At 41.0% G+C, this 18,838-nt stretch overlaps 3 protein-coding genes across 7 annotated transcripts in view; 1 reads left to right on the forward strand and 2 right to left on the reverse strand.

Annotated features, from left to right (window-relative positions):
• The window catches only part of fnbp1l (formin binding protein 1-like), a 39,683-nt gene extending 35,356 nt beyond the window's left edge, over nucleotides 1-4,327 (reverse strand). For all 3 annotated transcript variants that reach the window (XM_020587201.1, XM_020587200.1, XM_020587199.1), the window contains exon 1: nucleotides 4,126-4,327. In XM_020587201.1, the coding sequence (XP_020442857.1) occupies nucleotides 4,126-4,149 (24 nt within the window). In that variant the 5' untranslated portion in view covers nucleotides 4,150-4,327. The remainder of the gene's footprint in view (nucleotides 1-4,125) is intronic.
• A 1,638-nt stretch (nucleotides 4,328-5,965) lies between these two features.
• LOC109952234 (methylcrotonoyl-CoA carboxylase beta chain, mitochondrial) lies at nucleotides 5,966-11,735 on the forward strand. Of its 2 annotated transcripts, none has more exons than XM_020587210.1 (13): nucleotides 5,966-6,098; nucleotides 6,873-6,971; nucleotides 7,132-7,305; nucleotides 7,416-7,612; nucleotides 7,759-7,937; nucleotides 8,023-8,103; nucleotides 8,213-8,391; nucleotides 8,484-8,712; nucleotides 9,078-9,169; nucleotides 9,757-9,913; nucleotides 10,218-10,340; nucleotides 10,730-10,963; nucleotides 11,135-11,735. In XM_020587210.1, the coding sequence occupies exons 1-13, from the start codon at nucleotides 6,079-6,081 to the stop codon at nucleotides 11,219-11,221; spliced, it is 1,851 nt and encodes a 616-aa protein (XP_020442866.1). In that variant the 5' UTR covers nucleotides 5,966-6,078; the 3' UTR covers nucleotides 11,222-11,735. The 2 variants fall into 2 exon arrangements, with proteins under 2 accessions (XP_020442866.1, XP_020442867.1); XM_020587211.1 differs by having other exon boundaries at nucleotides 10,730-10,959; nucleotides 11,135-11,228.
• An 89-nt stretch (nucleotides 11,736-11,824) lies between these two features.
• On the reverse strand, nucleotides 11,825-18,818 carry LOC109952235 (retinal Mueller cells isomerohydrolase-like). Of its 2 annotated transcripts, none has more exons than XM_020587213.1 (14): nucleotides 18,737-18,818; nucleotides 18,221-18,303; nucleotides 17,964-18,114; nucleotides 17,542-17,649; nucleotides 17,032-17,140; nucleotides 16,565-16,712; nucleotides 16,088-16,169; nucleotides 15,818-15,950; nucleotides 15,184-15,326; nucleotides 14,981-15,110; nucleotides 14,400-14,514; nucleotides 13,938-14,032; nucleotides 13,725-13,836; nucleotides 11,825-12,841 (listed from the first exon to the last, which is right to left on the reverse strand). In XM_020587213.1, exons 1-14 carry the CDS (start codon nucleotides 18,745-18,747, stop codon nucleotides 12,696-12,698), a joined length of 1,566 nt encoding a protein of 521 aa, XP_020442869.1. In that variant the 5' UTR covers nucleotides 18,748-18,818; the 3' UTR covers nucleotides 11,825-12,695. The 2 variants fall into 2 exon arrangements, with proteins under 2 accessions (XP_020442869.1, XP_020442868.1); XM_020587212.1 differs by having other exon boundaries at nucleotides 16,999-17,140.
• Between the last annotated feature and the right edge of the window lie 20 nt (nucleotides 18,819-18,838).

Below are 18,838 nucleotides of genomic sequence, written 5' to 3' on the forward strand. Positions count from 1 at the left end.
AGGTTCAAAATGCAGTACACAGACAAAGACAACATTGAGGGAATACAAAGCAGAGCTGTGTCTGAGCTGGAGAATTTGCTGAATCCAGCATCATCAAATCAGCAGCCTACCTCAACCTCCACATCACACAGCCCTGATGAAGATCAGACACCACCCAAGAAAGCAAAGAGATCACTTGCCAGCTTTTTGAAAGCCTCAGCTGTTGTAAGTGCATCTGCAGCAGCCACATCATCAGCTTCCCCATCTCTAAAAGAAGCAATAGAAGGGGAACTGATGGGCTGCTTGTCCACACCAAATGCAGAAAGTGATATGGATCCATTGCAATGGTGGAAAGTCCATGAGGCAAACTTTCCAAGAGTTAGCCAACTTGCTAGAAAGTATTTATGCATTCCAGCAACAAGTGCTCCCTCAGAAAGAGCCTTCAGTACTGGTGGCAACATTGTCACCTGTCAAAGGGCAACTCTCAAGCCAGAGAAAGTCAATCACCTGGTTTTCCTTGCTAAAAATGACTGACTGATTAGTTAAGCTGCTACGTTTACAAGCCTGAGGTCAGGAAATATTTTTGTAGCATTGTTTTATTGTTTTGGGTTTGAAATGTTTTAAAAAAAAATCCTTAACAGTTGAACAAAGGGCACTTACATGTTGGATGTTTGCTTTGATTTTTACCTTTTGAAGCTTATGTTTATTTTGGGAATTATGCAAAATTCTATGAACCCGCATTTGTTTCACTAGACCAAGGTAATATTTTTATTTAACTTTGTAACAAGCTATTTACATTTTTCAAGCACTTTGCTGAGGATCTTGGTATAATACACTGACTGTTAACTCTTAGCACTATTAATGTAAAATTTGTTAAACCATCATATTGTGATGATGGCAAGCCTTTCATTGTTATGTAAGTCTAGTTGAATATTCTTAATTTGCAGAGTTGCACTTGCATGTAATGCTACCTTGATTAATAAATACTTGACAACCACAACATAAATGGTAAAACCTATATTATTATGGAGACATTAATTTGACAGTCAAATTTTGGCTGTATTGTAGGTCTGTAATTTGAAAATTTAAATAATCTTAAAATCAACGAGACTATTTCGTGATAATATCGTGTATCGTAACATTTCTAGAAAATATCGTGATACATTTTTTTTTCCATATCGCCCACCCCTACTTTCAACAGTGTAGAAGTCTGACCTGCATGCAGTCACATTAACAGACAGGCACACACGATTACAACCTACTGACATAGGACGTTATGTACAGTGGGCATGCCAATCATGACAGTCTAGGTCTCTGCGCATGTCTCTTGTGCATATTTGCGATGCTTTGCTCAGCTCAGTGAACAATCATGTTGTTTACAGCCCAAAAAAAGACTTCTCCTGGAACGGAGCACGTTCGTTGACTGTGCTGTAGTAAGAATTACATTATACATCACTAGATTTACTGTCTAACTCTTGCACATGACAAATATCTGCCCCGAGGGCCGTGGCTCTCTCAGTTACAGGTTTGAGTGAAGCCATGAGTGGCAGAAAGCCACCAGATTGATGAAGCCAGCAGTTTTCTATATCCCATATCTGAAAAGGGCTAATAACATAATGCATTCAGTAGCTCCTTGCCTCAACCCTTACACTAAATAAAGTTCTCACCCTAAAATTCAACGATTTAGATGTTGGAGACCAGCATCTGCCCCCACAATGTGTGTGTCTGTGTGTGTAAACAGGTTTCTGTCCATGCAATGTGAGTAATACACCCCCCACAGTGGGTTGACAGGCTTGGCTAGACTGGGTACAACAGCTTGTGGCGTCCAGGCCGGCACCTGCAGCGTCAACATGACTTCACTCACACCCACTGTGACCTGCTACAAACCCGGCTACAGCAAACAGATGTCCTTAGAGGAGTCTGATGCAGAGAACACAAACTCTTGCTTCTATAAAAGAGATAATTCACAAATAATCCCAGCACCCCACTCTCCAACTTGACACCTCAGGGAACAAGGTAAGAAGCCTTTCCAAATCCAGACGCCACATGAAGGAAAGAAAAGCTCACTCTCAAAGAGTTTCCACAACTGGTCTAAAGCTGGCAGATTTCAAAGTAAAATCAAAAGTCTAGCCAACAGTTTAAAGCCTGTTCCCTTTCCTCTGCCTTTTCATCCTTTGTCCCTTCATCCCTGTCTTTCAGTTTATCCATTAGGTTGAGGCGACCACCTGTCAGTCTCTTGTCCTTCATTCAGACTTGGCCGCTCCACTCTGCCGGCCTCCTGCTCACCTCGGCCAGACAGACCAGGGCTCAGCATGGTGGCATCCTGGCACACGCTAAGCAGACAGAGCTTTAATTCTGACAAACAGTTCCTACTTTATGTGCGTGTGTTTCAGAGGGCAGAAAGCCAGCGTGGTAATAAGATGTTGTTCTCTTGGTTTGTAAAGTCTGCTAAAACATAATGTCAGCCCAACGTCCTGTTTTAATACAGATTGAAAGACACATGTAAATACCAAATACAGTTCAATAAACTGTGTGAAGAGCAACAAAAGATGAATAGCCTAAAATTATGAGTTAGCAAATCCTTTGAATAATTTAGAGAGGAAAACCATCTGCTGCTTTCAGCTTCTCAAATGAGCGCATTTACCACTTTTCTCTGCTTTGTGTCTTAGTTGGACAAATGTCTACTCTCAATTGGATGAACACACTGAAACCACATTCACACCTCTAGTACACAAGTTCAAAAATAGTCCATAAATTTTCTCTCCCTGTTAGCCCTGCGATGGATTGGCGACCTGTCCAGGGTGTACCCCGCCTTCGCCCGATTGCCGGCCGGGATTGGCTCCGGTCCCCCCCGTGACCCCGTTCAGGGACTAAGCGGTAGAAAATGAATGAATGAATATTAAAACCCATGTTAATCTGTCTCTCCATCTGCTTAACTGGGAAAACAAACCAAAACAGATGACTGCATTCTCGCCCCATATTAAAAGAAAGAAAACCTGAATGGAAAGCATGAATGGAAGATTCAAGTAAAAAAAAAAAAGCCTCTAAAATCCTGACACATCACATTTGTGTTCATGTGTACACAATTCCTTGAATCACAGACAAGCCAACTGTTATTTCTGTCTGTAGCAGCATGCTGCGTATTAAGGGCTGACCAAGCACAAAAAACAACTTATTTTTAAAGTGCAAGGGGACGAGTTTCATCTCAGGGAGGTGACGTACTCCCTTTTAACACAGTCTGCGCGCACACACACACACACACACAGGAATACACAGCCGGTTACAACAGCTTGTGATGGCCAACACCCCGGAGAACAGAGGCAGGAGCGCACCACAGTTACCTGAAAATAGAGAAATTAACCCTATGCTCCAACAAATTAACACCTTGAGACAGGAGACATCCATCCACTCTGGTATCTACTGTATCTGACAAACAGCAGCAGCTCATGCTTGACTGACTTAAGTAAAGCTTTTACGTCTGGGTTTCATTTAGCTTCTTCTTCTAAAGGCTGGGAACAGGACAGCGTGGTGAGGTGTATTGTACAGGCGATTGGCTGATTCGGCTCATATGCGCATGTGGGAGGTTAAGACAATAGACCGGACAACTGGCGACAGTCGGTGAATGAGACGGTTAATGTGGAGGATACCGAACAGGACGGTGGCATCTACCCTGGCTCCTGCAGTTTCTCCACCCTGCTACCGGAATCCCCGCCCGGCGCTTCTCTTTGAAACAGGGTGTGACACAAATAAAACACGTCAAGACACAAAACTTCGTCACTTGCAAGTCAAACAAAAACAATAACTCAGACGCCCAGATAATTTTGAAATTTGCCATGTAACCGAATGAGGAAGGCGGTGTGACCCCCGTCCCAACTGTCGAGCCCCGGCCGTGCCTCTGTGTAGACCGTCTATTGTTCCGCCGCTGTCACAGTCGTTAAGATGCACCGCGGATTAGCTTTAGCCTCGGCCGGCTAACAGCGCAGCCGACCAGAGTTAGCGTTAGCGTTAGCCGCCTCAGCCACACAAAGCTAATAGGTAACACGGCACCTTCCTTCCACTCCATTTCCCAAAAGTCGGCGTCTTGTCTCCACCACAATACAAAGCAAACAAGACAAAGAGCTGGCCATAAACACAGTTTTTACATACCCAGAGCTCCGTTCCCCAACTCATTTCGGATTCCTCCTTCTGAGTTCTCCGGAATTGGACACAGTATTCCCTGATTAGACTCTCCTCAGCTGGCACTGGGACTCCGATCCTCCTGACTGAATGTCGGCCGACACACACACTCCTCCTCCCCCTTCTTCTAAACCAGCGGGACCGCCCAAACCAGAGGACCACAGGGGTCACCCTAGTGGTTTTACACCTTATGACCAAGAAATAAAAACATTTATGAAATATGGTGATTTTGTGGAAACACAAAAATATAAAAGACAAAATAAAAGCGGGCCTAGCAGATGAAAAAAAATGGAACAGTTATATTCAATGTAGAAAATAAATTATAATTTCTATGTGTTACTAATTTAAGCACGAATTGATTTTTTAAATTAAGATACAGTAGTGAAAGAAGCATTGTTTTCATAAGTAGCAATACTACAGTTTAATAATGGGTTGTTAAAGGTAAAAGTTCTGCAGTCAAAATGTTAAGCAAAAGTACAAAAGTTTTAGCATCCAAATATACTTAAAGCACCAAAAGTAAAAGGACTCATTATGCAGAATGGCACAATAATGTCCATTGTATAACTGGATTATAGCTTATTGATGTTTAAGGAGTCTTGGAATATTTTTGCCTATTTTGGCCGATTTTAATAGTTTTGATTTACCTTTATATACCACACGAAATTGTGTTTAATATGCCAGTGTTTGGTATAAATTTCTTCAGCACAAACTCATTTTTTGACCTGCCAGTCATTTGTACACTTTGATATACAACATCAACATGTGTGATCATTGACTCCTGATGGCTACTGTAGGCTGGCAGCTGGTAAAGATGGAACTAATGTATTACCTTAGGTACTTATAACTTGAATTACTCCTGGGCAGCTTGTGAATTCCCCAATAAAGTTTTATGATTATACTGCATTTAGTTTTATTAATCTAATTCTGGAAAGTAACTAAAGCTAAATGTAGTGCAGTAAAAAGTACAATAGTTGACCCTAAAATTTAGTGAAGTAGTAGAATATGAAATTATTCATGTAAAGTATGAACTGCCAACGTAGAGCCAGATTTTGTGGTAGACTATTTTTGTGGTGTTTCTGTTAAGACCTTAGGCTTCACTCTCTGCCTCCCAGTAATCACCTGGGAATCATTACTTTTCATCTTTTAAATTATCTGAGGTAATTGGTTTTGCTACCAAAAGTAGGGAATTATATGGTCTACTACCTCTGTGTGTCTGCACTGTTCATTCTGCTTTAACTGCTTTTCAATTCTCCAAGAAGGGGCAGAGAGGAAAACATTTCAATTTAGGCCTGTAACACATACAAAGATTTTATTTTACTTTTTCTTCTAATGTGAACATATTAATTTGAAACATCTAAGGCTGATTTAAATTGCCTACATACTGAACTGCACTGTAGCCATTCGTTAACTTATGAATAGGGGGTCCCTCTAGCGGCCAAGGTGCCTCAGCACATCCCTAGATAGATAGATAGATAGATAGATAGATAGATAGATAGATAGATAGATAGATACTAAAGCATAGACTTTGTAGGCCCTATGTAAAACTATAATAAGTAGGATATAATATAGTTAATAGCCACAATTGCCTAAATATATGTAATCTAGTAGAAACTAGCCTACAATTTTTTGCTCTGAATTACACTGGAGTATAGGGTACCATCAAATGGAAATATTCAAGTAAAGTACAAGTGCCTAAAAGTGGAGCATTTTTTGTCTTTGATTTTTTTCATACTGCTAATCTACAGTACACTCCACCTTCCACTCCTGTAGGTGGCGCTAGTGTATATTACTAATGACATGCGAACGGGAGGAAGAAGAATTTCCTTTGTGATGGCAAGCGAAACGATGTAGTTGCTCCTATCGGATCATTTTCAGCTACTACAAATTGTGTAATTAGTGGTATTACAGCAGACCCAGACAGACATGTACCGCTGCATGGCAAGGTAGGAAATGTTACATATTTTCTGCTTCATAAATGTATACAATTAATTATGTATTGACGCGCACTCTGATGCCTCAGCGACCTTTGGCACACATTTCTTCTGCATACATAACTAGACATTAAGCTTCAGCGATCTTCCATACTTTGCTACACAGTATTTCACTGTATGTACTTAAACGTAGTACAAGCGAAATGTATCTGTGCATTCTTGTCGTTGACAAGCTTAGAGCCCAACCAGTGGTGGAGGAAGTACTAAGTACTAAGATTCTTTACCTAAGCAAAAGTACTGATAGCACAACGTACAAGTAAAAGTAAAAGCCCTGAAAATGTCAAACTACTAAAAAAGGCATGTGACAATTTTCCGCAGGCCAAGTTTATGTCATAAATGACTTGTTTTGTCCAATCATTATCCAAGATCTTAAGTTTATTATCACATAATACAGTGTTTCCCATACTTTTAGGTTTGTATTTCTTAAAATAAGGTTGGGAATCACTCGTATAACACAAAGCAGCAAATCATCATAACTAGGAAACTGGAACTAGGGTATTTGTTATTTCTGCTTCAATATTAAGACTGAATAGATCTCCACTCTATCATCCACATTCAAACGTACAGATGGATTAAATCAGTAGAATTTATCTTTCACCAGTCAGAAAAAACACCATCAAATGAACATCTGTAATGTTCTCTGCCTATATGGGGATGTGAAAAGGTTTTATTACTCAGAGACTGCACTTGATTAACAGTTTTAGACTCACCTGTTTGTGTTCATAGTGTGTGTAGTGGAGGGAGAGTGTGTCCTTCCTTTGTGCCTGCGTACACCCAATCACCATCATGGACGCTGAGAAACAGAGCAGAGGAGAGACATCACAGGTAACTACATCACTGGAACTCCTGGAAAATAAACAAAAATTTAAACCACTTACAGCCCAATAGAACAAATCACAATTTTGCCTTGAGAGAATCTTTGATTTTTTATGATGTTATGAACGGGCTGTAAACATGCTTTTCCTGTATGAATCTCGTGTTGCAGGGTGGCTGAGCAGCAGCAGCAGCAGCGGCTGTGTTCAGTCCGCCTTATAAGCTCCGCAGCCAAGAAAAGGAGATCTCTGCGCAGTGCCTTCCCAGTGCTGGAGCAGCCCCTTCAGCCCATCCACCAGCACGTGTATGAAGCTAATCTCCGAAACAGCAACGCCTGCCGTAAGAAGTAGGCCCCACTCTCGACAGTCTGTAACATTCAACTGACTCCCCAAACTGCATTTATTAAAATAAATATATAAATGCATGCCATTTATTCTATCTGCGTCTCTCTGTAAGGTTTATAGAGTTGAGTGAGAAGGTGAGGAAAGGTGGAGGGGACAGCGCCATTGCCAGACACACCCAGAGAAACAAGAAGTTGCTGGTCAGGGATCGTCTGCGCCTCCTGTTGGATGATGAGGACTTTCTGGAGCTGTCACCATTAGCTGGTCTGGGTCTGCCGTATGGGGACATCCCTTCAGCCGGCTGCCTGACTGGTCAGAAGCCACTAAATGCAATTCTTTGTCTTTGGTACTAAGCGCAGACTGGTTTGACTACACTAACTGTCTCTAATTTACTGAGATGACTATAATTATTCCTTTCATTTCAGAGAGTTATGAATTTATTCCTTATATCTGTCCAGGTGTTGGCAGAATCAATGGCCTGTGGTGTGTGTTCATCGCCAATGATGCCACAGTGAAGGGTGGAACAGCGTATCCAATCACAGTGAAGAAACAACTACGAGCACAAGAAGTAGCCATTCAAAATCGCCTGCCTTGTGTTTACCTGGTTGACTCTGGAGGAGCTTTTCTACCACTGCAGGTTACCACACAAACACACACACCTCTGCCTCAATACATATGTAAAACAGCAGTCTCTAATTCCTTGTTTGTGTATAATTATCCAGTCAGAGATCTTTCCCGATAAGAACCATGGAGGAAGAGCATTTTATAATGAAGCCGTCATGTCTGCCATGAAGATCCCTCAGGTAGAGGACTATAAAGAAGAGCAGGAGGAATAAAATTAGGTTAGATTCAAGAACGTCACTCTTTCAGTTGCAACTGATATAAAATTGCCAACAATTAATGATCCTGAAGGTGTCTGTGGTGTGCGGGTCATGCACGGCGGGTGGAGCTTATGTTCCCACTATGGCGGAGGAGACAGTTATCGTGCACCGCATAGGCACAATATTCCTGGCCGGGCCACCACTTGTCAAGGCTGCCACAGGAGAGGAAGTGACACCAGAGGATCTGGGAGGAGCCAGGCTTCACGCTGAGTAAGTCCACAAATCAAAACAGCCCCAGACATGCAGTTATTAATAGACAATACGTTCACATCTTCATCTGACAATTTATTGTCTGGTTTCAGAGTAAGTGGCTGTGTTGACCATTTTGCCTGGGAGGAGAAGGAGGCATACAGTTACACCAGAAACATCATATCCACCCTGAACTTCCAACTGCCTGAGGAAGAGGAGGAGGAGGAGGAGGAGGAGGACAAGACAAGGAAGAGGAAAGCAGAAGAGGAGCCGCTGTATAGTTCAGAGGAGCTTCTGGGTTTGGCTTCACAGAGTTATAACCACAGTCTGGATGTTAAAATGGTAATCTAGCATAAATACATGAAGCTCTTTGTTCTGCAGACTGAGTACAGTAGTTAGTGTGAGTAGTACAGTAAATGCAGCCCCTCTATCTCAACAGCCAGCAAAAAAAAGAGGCATTACAAATTAAAGATGAGAAAGTAACAGCTCTCGATCAAGTGGTTTAATTGCAGGTGCAAAAACACTATAATGAATAGTAGCCAGCAGCAAAGACAAAACAGAACCTCTAGATCTTACCTTCAAATTTAGTGACAAATGATGATGTTTGTGGAAAAATCGGTTTCCCATCATGGCTGTCAAGTTACTGTGTAACTGATTTATGATTCAGTTGTAATAACATTCTGTTGGGTGTTTGTCTGTCTGTCCAGGTCATCAGTCGGCTGACAGATGGGAGCCGCTTCCAGGAATTTAAAGCTCGTTATGGAACCACACTCGTTAATGGCTTTGCAAAGATACATGGGTAAAAATATACAAACACACACAAGCTTGACTTTCTATAGTTTTGAGGACAATCTCTGATATTTGCATTAGCCCTAACCATTTCAACCTGATTCTAACCTTGAAAGCCTTCACTGTCAAAAAGCCCTCTGAAGTCGTGAGGTCTGACCAGAATCTTCTCAAAGCCATGGTCTGGAACAAAAATTTGTCCATGCAACTAAGAGATAAACATGTACTATACATACATCTATGTTGACTTGATGGAGGAAAAAAAAAACCACTCATGCTTAACGGAACTTGTCTTGTATTGTTTCCAGTGTGTGCATCTCGGATGGCTGGAAAACAGGATTATTACTGAGCTGATTATCACAGTTAAAACTGAACTGAATTGTTGTGAAGTACCTGCAAACAACACATGGCAGTCAGATAGACTCACAATATACACATATAGATACATGATGCACAAATTCCAAGGTCAGCTACAAGCTTAATGTGTCATTATATGGTGCAGGAAAGCATGGCGAATGATTTAAGCATGTGAGTAGTCTGAGTACGTGTGGTCCTGATCTGGTTTATGGTATGGTTTTTTCTGTTTATGTGCTGTGTTAGTCACCTGGTGGGAATCGTAGCCAACAATGGAGAGCTGTCACACCAGGCAGCGCTGAAAGGAAGCCATTTTGTCCAGTTATGCGACCAGAGAGGCATCCCACTCCTCTTCCTCCAGAACACAGCACCCGCAGCAGCTCAGACGCTGTCCACAACACAGGTACTCCCAGTGAAACAAGGCTGTGTTCATGCACACGGTAATATGGCAAGATAAGGTCGATCTAGTAAAACAGAAACACATGCCTTTTACTTTTAAAAATAAATCATAAAAAGAAACACCAGATCAAATAGTCCTGGATTTATATTTTTTATATTTATGTTTTTCCAAAACACTATTAATGAATCATCTTTTTGTGAGCATCTCCCTGAAACACAAACTCTTACTCGGTGTTATTCAGTATGACTCTTAAATAACAGCTATTTGATATCTGTATCCTGTGTCTGTGCCTCTTTCTCTCCCCTAGGCGGAGATGCACAGTAACCGTCTGAAGGCTCAGGGTTCAATGATGTCAGCAGTCGCGTGTGCCTCTGTCCCCAAAATCACTGTAGTGATTGGTGGTTGCCATGGTGCTGACAGCTATGCCATGGTGAGAGACTCCATATGTAAACTGCCATGTGCTCGTCCACGACTACTGTTTGAAATGACTTCTTCTAACTCTGGCCAGGTGGCGGGCACAGCTAATTTACAGGCTGTACTTTGACAACACAGGGTGGAGAGGCTGCAATAACAACAGAAGGGCTGTAGGCAGCAGTATCAGGGGTGGGGGGAGGTGTAGCTGAGAGACACCATGTCCTGTTGTTGCCAATGTGGTTTCTGTGTACCTTTGTCACATGCAACAAGAACAAATGCAAACAGTTAACCACTATAGAAATGTTACATATACATGCTTATTATTCTATCGTTTCATCGGTTACTCATGTAAGATTTAGGATCCAGGGTTAAATACAATCATTTGAACCTTGTTTCCTTCTCCAGTGTGGCCGGGCATTTGACCCTAATTTCCTGTTCCTGTGGCCCAATGCCAGAGTGTCGATGATGGCTCCGGGACACGCCGACTCTCTGCTCCCCCTGGACAGTGAGCAGGAGGAAGAGCAGAAGAAGAAGCAGGAGGATTACCTGAACCAGAGGTTAAAGGAGGAGAGCTCGGCTTTCTATGCCTCTGGACGGCTATGGGATGATGGAATCATTCTACCTCAGGACACCAGGAAGGTCAAATTGCACTTGTGTTTCAGCTGCCTGGAAGCATCTGACAGCTAATGCTTTACTGGAGTTCCAGAAAAATCATACATAAAAGCTTAACTATTGCCAATATGAGTTTATCATGACCTTTTATCCTTATGTCAGTTTTTTTTTTTTACATGAATCTGTATCTGTCTGCAGGTTATAAGAGACTGCCTGGACATCATCAAACAGCAGCAATATCAACTTTCCACTGAAAAACTGCAGTCGGCACTTCTACGTATATAGAAGCTTCCTGTCGTTCTCCTTCACAGTTTGACTGAGATCTACAAACATCTGTCACTCTGAAATTAAACTGCTGCTCAAGCCTGTTGGTCATCTTTAGCAATGTGTACCGAGGAGTTGCACCTACAAAATATCTCTGTTACATACCAAGAGAGAGTTTTTTTTATTTCGATTATATAACATTAATATATTTTAACTACACAGGATATAAAAATTTAGTTTTGCACAATTATTACAGTTTACAAAGATTACAAAGACCATTTCATTGCCAAACTTAATGATCCAAACACTGCTTTTAAAGCTGGTGGGGGTGTGGTATGGGCTCTGTAAAATAAAGCATTACCAGTTTTGGCCAGTTGGGGGCAGCACAGCAATCTGTATATACAGCACTGGCAGGTTACACTAAATCCTCAGGGCATTTTGTAGAAGATGATGAACATTATGACCTGAACACAGCTGTGTGCGTGTGTTTGACTCACGATCTGCTTTTATCTGGTCAAATATCAGGATGAAATCTAATGAAAACTTCTGCAGAAGTCACCTCTCTTTTAGTTCTCTTGTGTCTAAAACAGAAGATTAAAAAAAAATCTGCTCTCCAAAAGCAGCTCAGAGGAGCTTTTACAACTTTAATTTACAACTTTCAAAACAACCATACACAGCAAAAGTGAACCCCATGATTGTCTTGCCAGTCATGACTTCTCTCTGCACATGCACTGTTTTCTCCACCAGCTACGTGTTTCGTTCTCTTAATGCAACCTACTTGTGGAGAACAAAACTGAGCACAACCTTTGCCAGTATCACTAAAATGTTAAATAATTACAAATCCTGTCCATTCAATACATTTTATTTGCTTTTAGCCACAGCCTAAGAAGAATAAAGTCAGTGCATTTGGAAAACAATGAAAGGTTTATATCTAAAAATCAACTGCAGCAAAAGTCAGCAACCCTCCAGTAGTGAGATTTCATTCTTTTATTTTTTTAAATATTTGTATGTCCAGCTTTTTTTGTGACAGCTTCACAGTGTTGTCATAATTTCTTCATTTTGATGTCGTTGCGATAATTATTTCAATACCAATACCGGAACATGGTCTACTTTTCCGTGGCCCAACCTGTATATACAGTATTAAAACAATCTGGTTTTACTCTTGCTGTTCTGACAGACACCCCGTGAAGATGAAACCCATCAGGATTTTAACACACCTGACTAATTAAAGGATTTAACAACAGCTCCTCCTGTTTCTCTGCCTGTACATTGTACACTTTTGGCTTCCTCTGAAATCACGATATTTGATGTAAGTCATGTTCATCCCTCCTACTAATGTGTTACTGTGCATTTGTCAGAGAAATCTACACTTTGATAAGTTTAAAGTCATGGTCTTGATCAGAGACTGAAGAAGAAATACTGGATTGATTTCTAACTGAAAAGTGAAGATGACTGGTGTATCTTATGGTGTGTCTCAGTCAAGTTAGGATGAGGTTCAGGGTCTGTACATGCCATGCAGGGTCACAGGGATGATGACATTGACCTCTGCCCTGGCCAGCTCCGTCAATTTCATGGCATCTAGAACCAGCAGAAAGCCTGGTCTCTCTGCACCCGGCTCCACCACGATACTCAGCAGCACACCTGCAACACAGACACAAGGGAGATGTATATACTGCATGTGTGCTTCCACCACAGACATGCTTAGGATTAGGTAAAGTTAACTTAAAATGATTAGTTTGATTTAGGTTCACAGGTGCACTCCACAGGTTTAGAGCATGACTCACACAATGTGCCTGTTCTCAAATGAGATGACCTCTGTCATGAATGCTAGATTCAGGGTCAAAGTAACAAAACACAACCAAAAACAAAGCTGTGGTCTCATTTAAAAAAAATATCTAACTAGTTTGGAAACCTTTTTAGGGACAAATGTATTTAAAGCCACATAAGTGCAAAGTAAACCAAAATACTACAGGTCTTCATAACCAGACTGACTCAATTTAACTTCTTTAAAAGAGCGTCTCGATTAGTAATCAGTATAAAATCAGGTGCCACCTCAAAGGCTCTGTTTATCCTGTACATTTATCCAACACATAACCAGAATAACTTCCTATGATTTAACACACATAGCACAGGTTGAACCCGATTGCTTTAGGCCTCAGTTTTCCCAGCTCTGGCAGCATATTATTTTCATCTGTTACATTGTTAATGTGTGGCAACACTCAATGTATTTTTGGAAATATTCTTGAAAAAGAAATTTCCTATCATACTTGATGGTATTTAAAACTCAAGAATGTATCAAACCTGTTTCATTAGCTCCATATTTGCTCATTTTTTGTCTTCAAGGTTTGATTTTCCAACACTGTACTGCTGCTTGTGTGATGTTTTTTGGCAGCGGTCTTTAATTTTTGAGTTTCTCACCAGCTAAGTAGCTTCTGTGTCTCTTGGCTTAACATTTACACATAATGAAAGGCATGACTGCAGACCAGTGTGCTAAGATGTGAGAATGTTATCACATCCGTCTGACCATCATCCTCCTCTGTAGCTCCAGGTGTTGGTACAAACAACGGCTCTGAGGGGTAACACTCCTCCTCCTGCCACACCCAGGTCTCTTTGGTCTGCACGTTCAGCTTGACTATCTATAGCAAGTCAACAATAGACAACCAACTGTCTTAAACACAACAGCAACACTGAACAAAAAACTCTCACCTCCTTCTGTGAGTGATAAATGCACTCCTACCCTGTCAGGGATGAAGTGGTTGAGTCCGAGGCCGTAAGCAAATGAATACTTCTTCCCTCGGTACTGAGAGTAGTTAATCTGCGGAAACTCGAAGGCTGAGAGAGAGGAAGAGACAAACAGGTTGTAAGCCTCAGAAACAACATGTGAGTTGGTCCTTTTGTCGAAGCTGCTGATTCCTAAGTCAAAATAAACACCCATACTGATGTGAAACAAATCACTTGTCTGCTTTGACTTGCTATTATTTACACAAAGCACATGAAATACAATTGTACTGTGCTGTTGATCTGGCAAACATCTTGTCCTTTGCAACTATAAACGCAGTAGAGATTGAATATGTTTTGAATGAGCTAGAACAGCAGCGACCTCTTGTTAAAATGTATATAATCTCTGTGAATGTTGTACATTTCTGTACCCAAATAAAGCATTTAAAATATTTTTAAAGAATTTGTGTGTGTATGTTACCCTGTCTTGGTCCAGAAAAGAGGACTTCAGGTTCAAGCCAGACAGTACCATCACCATGTAGGACAGCAGTCGCTGTAGTGTAGGAAAGCGACACCAGGTTCTTCCCCAGTTCCTCCTGAAGACACACAAAAACATGAATGTATATTCTGAGGGGTGTTTAAAGCAAAGTGTGGTTTAAGTGAAAAATAAACTGCATCCAGGAAAGGTTGCTCCTTGTAGCCAATCAGCAGTCAGTGCTGGTCGGTCGTCTTTTATTACAATTGTTTTGTGATTCTTGATTAATAATTTAGTAGAAGAATAACAAAAAATATTGACATTTCTATCACATTTTTGTCACTACTTCAAAGCTGTATATAGTATGTACAACTCCTAGTAATATACAGTATTTAATTGATTTAATAACTGTGAGCTGTGGTTACTGAAAACAGAAAACAAGCACAGACACAAAAAGAAATCTAAGAAATGTAAAACAAGCACAGATACAAACTGGTCAGAACAAGACTCAGAGACCCCAAACACACATCCAAACACCTGAGTAATGACATTAATAACTTGCAGTGTGTGTCTGTTTATGTGCTTACCCTGTGCACATCCAGCGGCAGTACATATCGTCTGACTTCAGGCTGAGGAGCTCTGGTCGCTGCTTTCTTCAGCCCCTCCCACTCCTTCCTCAGATTGGCCAAATACAGGTAGTTATACACAAAGTCATGACTGGAGGGACAGAGAGGTTTGGATGAGTACACATGAAACACTCATACAGACTCACATGCAGGGTCACGCTCACCCCTTCCACGTGCAGAGGTCGACGATGATGAAGCCCTCATCTTCATAGGTGTTAATGTGGTGGAAGAGGTTGAAAGCAGATGTTCTGAACTTGTGGCTGCTCATATAAACTGCTGGGTCTTTAGTGGCCAGGTGGAACAATGTCTACAACACACACACATACTGTATATGAAATGTGCAGACAAGTCACATGATGTAACTGATCAAACACACGTGTTCCTTCCCAAGGGGGCGGATTCAGAAACCTTTAAATGGGGGGACCAGATTCACATAAGGGGACGCATTTGGTCCTTGGCAGTAATAAAGTCTACATCATTTATAGCTAAGTTGTTTATTCAGTGTAATAAATTAATACTCCAAATACATTACTTTTAAATGTTCTAAAAAGAAATTATTTTAATAAGGAACTGCTATTTGTAACCCTATAAAGTGTACAGCCATGGACAGATTAGAATGGGTCCTTAGACACAAACAATATAAAACAGGATTTTTGTGGCTGTTTTGTGTCTCTTGGTTGTAGTTCTGCATCTCTTTGTAGGCTTCTTGAATATGTATGTGGCCATTTTCCGCCTCTCTGTATCTATTTTGTGTTTCTGTAATGCCTGGTTGTGGTAAATGGCCTTGCCCCTGCCTACCCCCATGCTGTCACTGGATTCAAAGCAGTCCATGTATGCAGCTCCTCTGATATTCCACGCTGCCAAGAACTTGAGCAGGTTGATCTTCACCGGCTGCTCCACAAACACAAAATAGTCGTCTGTCATACCAAAACTACAGACAGACAAGCAAAGAGACAGATGAATAAACCTAAAAGAAGAACACACTTTGTATTGGTGGTAAACCATCACAGAAACTAAGGGTTGACTCTTTGGCTGGCTTGATGAGACTAAAAGTATCTCATTTGGTACCTGTGTACGTAGGAGGGCTTTAACCTTTCACTGCTGGGCAGTTGAACCACAACCTGTGATTTCTCTATGGGATCTAATTCGTCTGGAAACACACAACAAAGTCAGTGAAACACTGGTGTTACCACTGGTGTGTGTGTGTGTGTGTGTGTGTGTGTGTGTGTGTGTGTGTGTGTGAACACATGAACTGTAAATAGTATAAACACTGGTGTTACCACTGGTGTGTGTGTGTGTGTGTGTGTGTGTGTGTGTGTGTGTGTGTGTGTGTGTGAACAGGTGAACTGGAAATAGTATAAAGAGCTTTGAGTGCGCTTCAATTTGTAGAAAGGCGCTATAGAAGTATAAGACTATTTATGATTCTGTCTGTAATTCTCTGTGTGCTCTACTCTTTCCATCAATTAAAAATTAAAAGCAACAATGAAAAAAAACTGTTAAATATGATTCTCTGGTATTCAGCGCAGATAGTGTGACCAAACTCACCTTTCTGAGCAGGCGGGATTTTGACGATGTTATAAGCCAGACTCATGTTCTTGCCAAAACAGTTACCGATGTTATAGATGGTACCATCTGTGTCGGTGTGGGGGTGGGCAGTCACCCCATTCACTGAGAGGTACTTACATAGGTCCACCTGATGTAAATCAGTACACACAGAGAACAGAGAAGAAAAAAACTTCTAGTCTCTAGTCTGAAATGGTATTAATTTACTCAAGTTAAAAAAAGTTACACCATTTCCCAGGTTTAAGGTTAGAATTTATAAGTTTTACAGAAAAAAACCCAAACAACCCATCCAACAGAACAAGACCTCAGCATGAAGGAGATAACAAACAAAGAGTGTGTGAGTGAATCTTCCTGTTCATAGAATTCTGTCTGCAAGTCCAACAGATCAAACATGATGTCAACAAATCAGCTCCCACCTTTTTTAACGTCTCCAGAGAATTAGGATCGACCTTAGTGATATAGTTGGTCTCTGTGACAGCGTAGAAGTCTTCACCGATTGGGTAGACGTTTACTAAACAGTTATCAGTCACTTCAATGCCTCTGAAGTAAGTGAAAAATCTAAACAGACACAAGGAGGAAAACCAGTTGTTAGTTGGCTGTGTGTTTCCTTCAAACCTTTTCCTGAGTTATGGAGCATAATAATAATATAATGTACTACTGTGGGGCATTGGATATTATACATAATAATATCAACATAGCAACATAGGCAGCCTATAAACATCATCATGTTTTATTAGCACAACTGCAGACAGCCAGGACATACGTAACCCCAGTGCTTCCAGTCTTCATATTAAGTAATGTTAACCATCTCTTGTCCCAACAAATAAGCACATTTCTCCAAGTTTCAACTACTATATTCTTTTAACACATGAATATGTGCATTAAGCACAGCACCAACAATATTTGATGAATAAAACCGATTTCGTTACTTCTGAGCCTAATGAAGGATCTGAGGTTACCTGGAGAAGATGTTTTTGCAGGGGTCTGGGTAAGCTGCTGTGCCAAACTCAGTGATGACCACTCTGTTCTCTGTCATGGCACGGACATATGAATCTGTCCTGATAAACCTGAGCACAAAAGTCACATATGTCATGTGCCACATAGCTATAAGCCACATGAAACATCTCTTATACCCACAGTCATTTTATTTTAAAGGCTGTTCTGGCAGAATGTAATTGAAATCTGTGAACCACAACAATTCTACTCAGTAAAAAATACTTGGCTGCAAGAGGAATTCAACAAAGTCTCTCTGTGGTTTGTGTGGACACAAAAAACAGAATACAGTTATTACCTCAACCAAAAAAATAACACCACACAATGAAACAATGGGTTTTTATTAAACTGTGCGCTGATTTTGGAAAGTAATGAGTACCATTCTTACTTTCTGTAATAAGTCACCTGACCATTCTTCAGGTCAAACTTGTGCATGAGAGCCTGTCCATCAAACAGGTGGTGGAAAGGTTCATCTCCCACCTCAAAAAGACCTGGTCCCATCCTAAGAAGACTGCCACCCAGCCATGATGGTATTACACCTGCACAAACGCACACATGCACATTCCTATATTACTAACACAGGACTACAACAATACCCCTCCCCCCAACAAAAAACAACTTTGAACGGCCTGCTCTGTTTCCTACCTGTGATGGCAGCAGGTATGGGTTCATTCAGTTCCTCCACTGTCTCAAAGATCTTTTTATAGCCTGCAGCAGGATGCTCCACACTGGAGAGGAAAATAAAACGCAAGAAAACCTGACTCTTATTTTGACAGCAACCTTGAATCACTACATACATTAAGTGCTGGCTTCTCATTTGGTTCAGCACAGTTATTTAACCAAAGTCTTTTTCCTAATTGCAGACGTAGTCTTGTCAAGGTTTTGTTTGGTATTTCACGGCTGTATCTGCTGCAGTTTTTTTTTTTACCCATTTAATGTAAAAAAGATCTGGTGGAAAACTTTACAAAAAGTCTATAAAGTCGACTCATCAAATCTTTTGTCTCTTACGGCAAAGCGACAAAGTCACTGAGTGGAATCTACAAGCAGTGTCCCCTTTTTCTAATTACTGAGAAACGATAAATGGTAAATAAACTTAAAGGTATGTTTCTGTCCTCAAACATGCAAAATCATTTGAGAAAAGACAGGGAAAGGTTTACTCACTGGCTGACCATGCCACTGAATGCTCTGCACACACAGGCTGCTTGTCAGAGTCTCTGGGCTATATTTACACCAAACACATTTCCTGCAGCGAGCGGTGGAAAC

This window comes from Monopterus albus, unplaced genomic scaffold, assembly GCF_001952655.1.
Source record: "Monopterus albus unplaced genomic scaffold, M_albus_1.0 scaffold444.1, whole genome shotgun sequence".
Classification (NCBI taxonomy): Eukaryota; Metazoa; Chordata; class Actinopteri; order Synbranchiformes; family Synbranchidae; genus Monopterus; species Monopterus albus.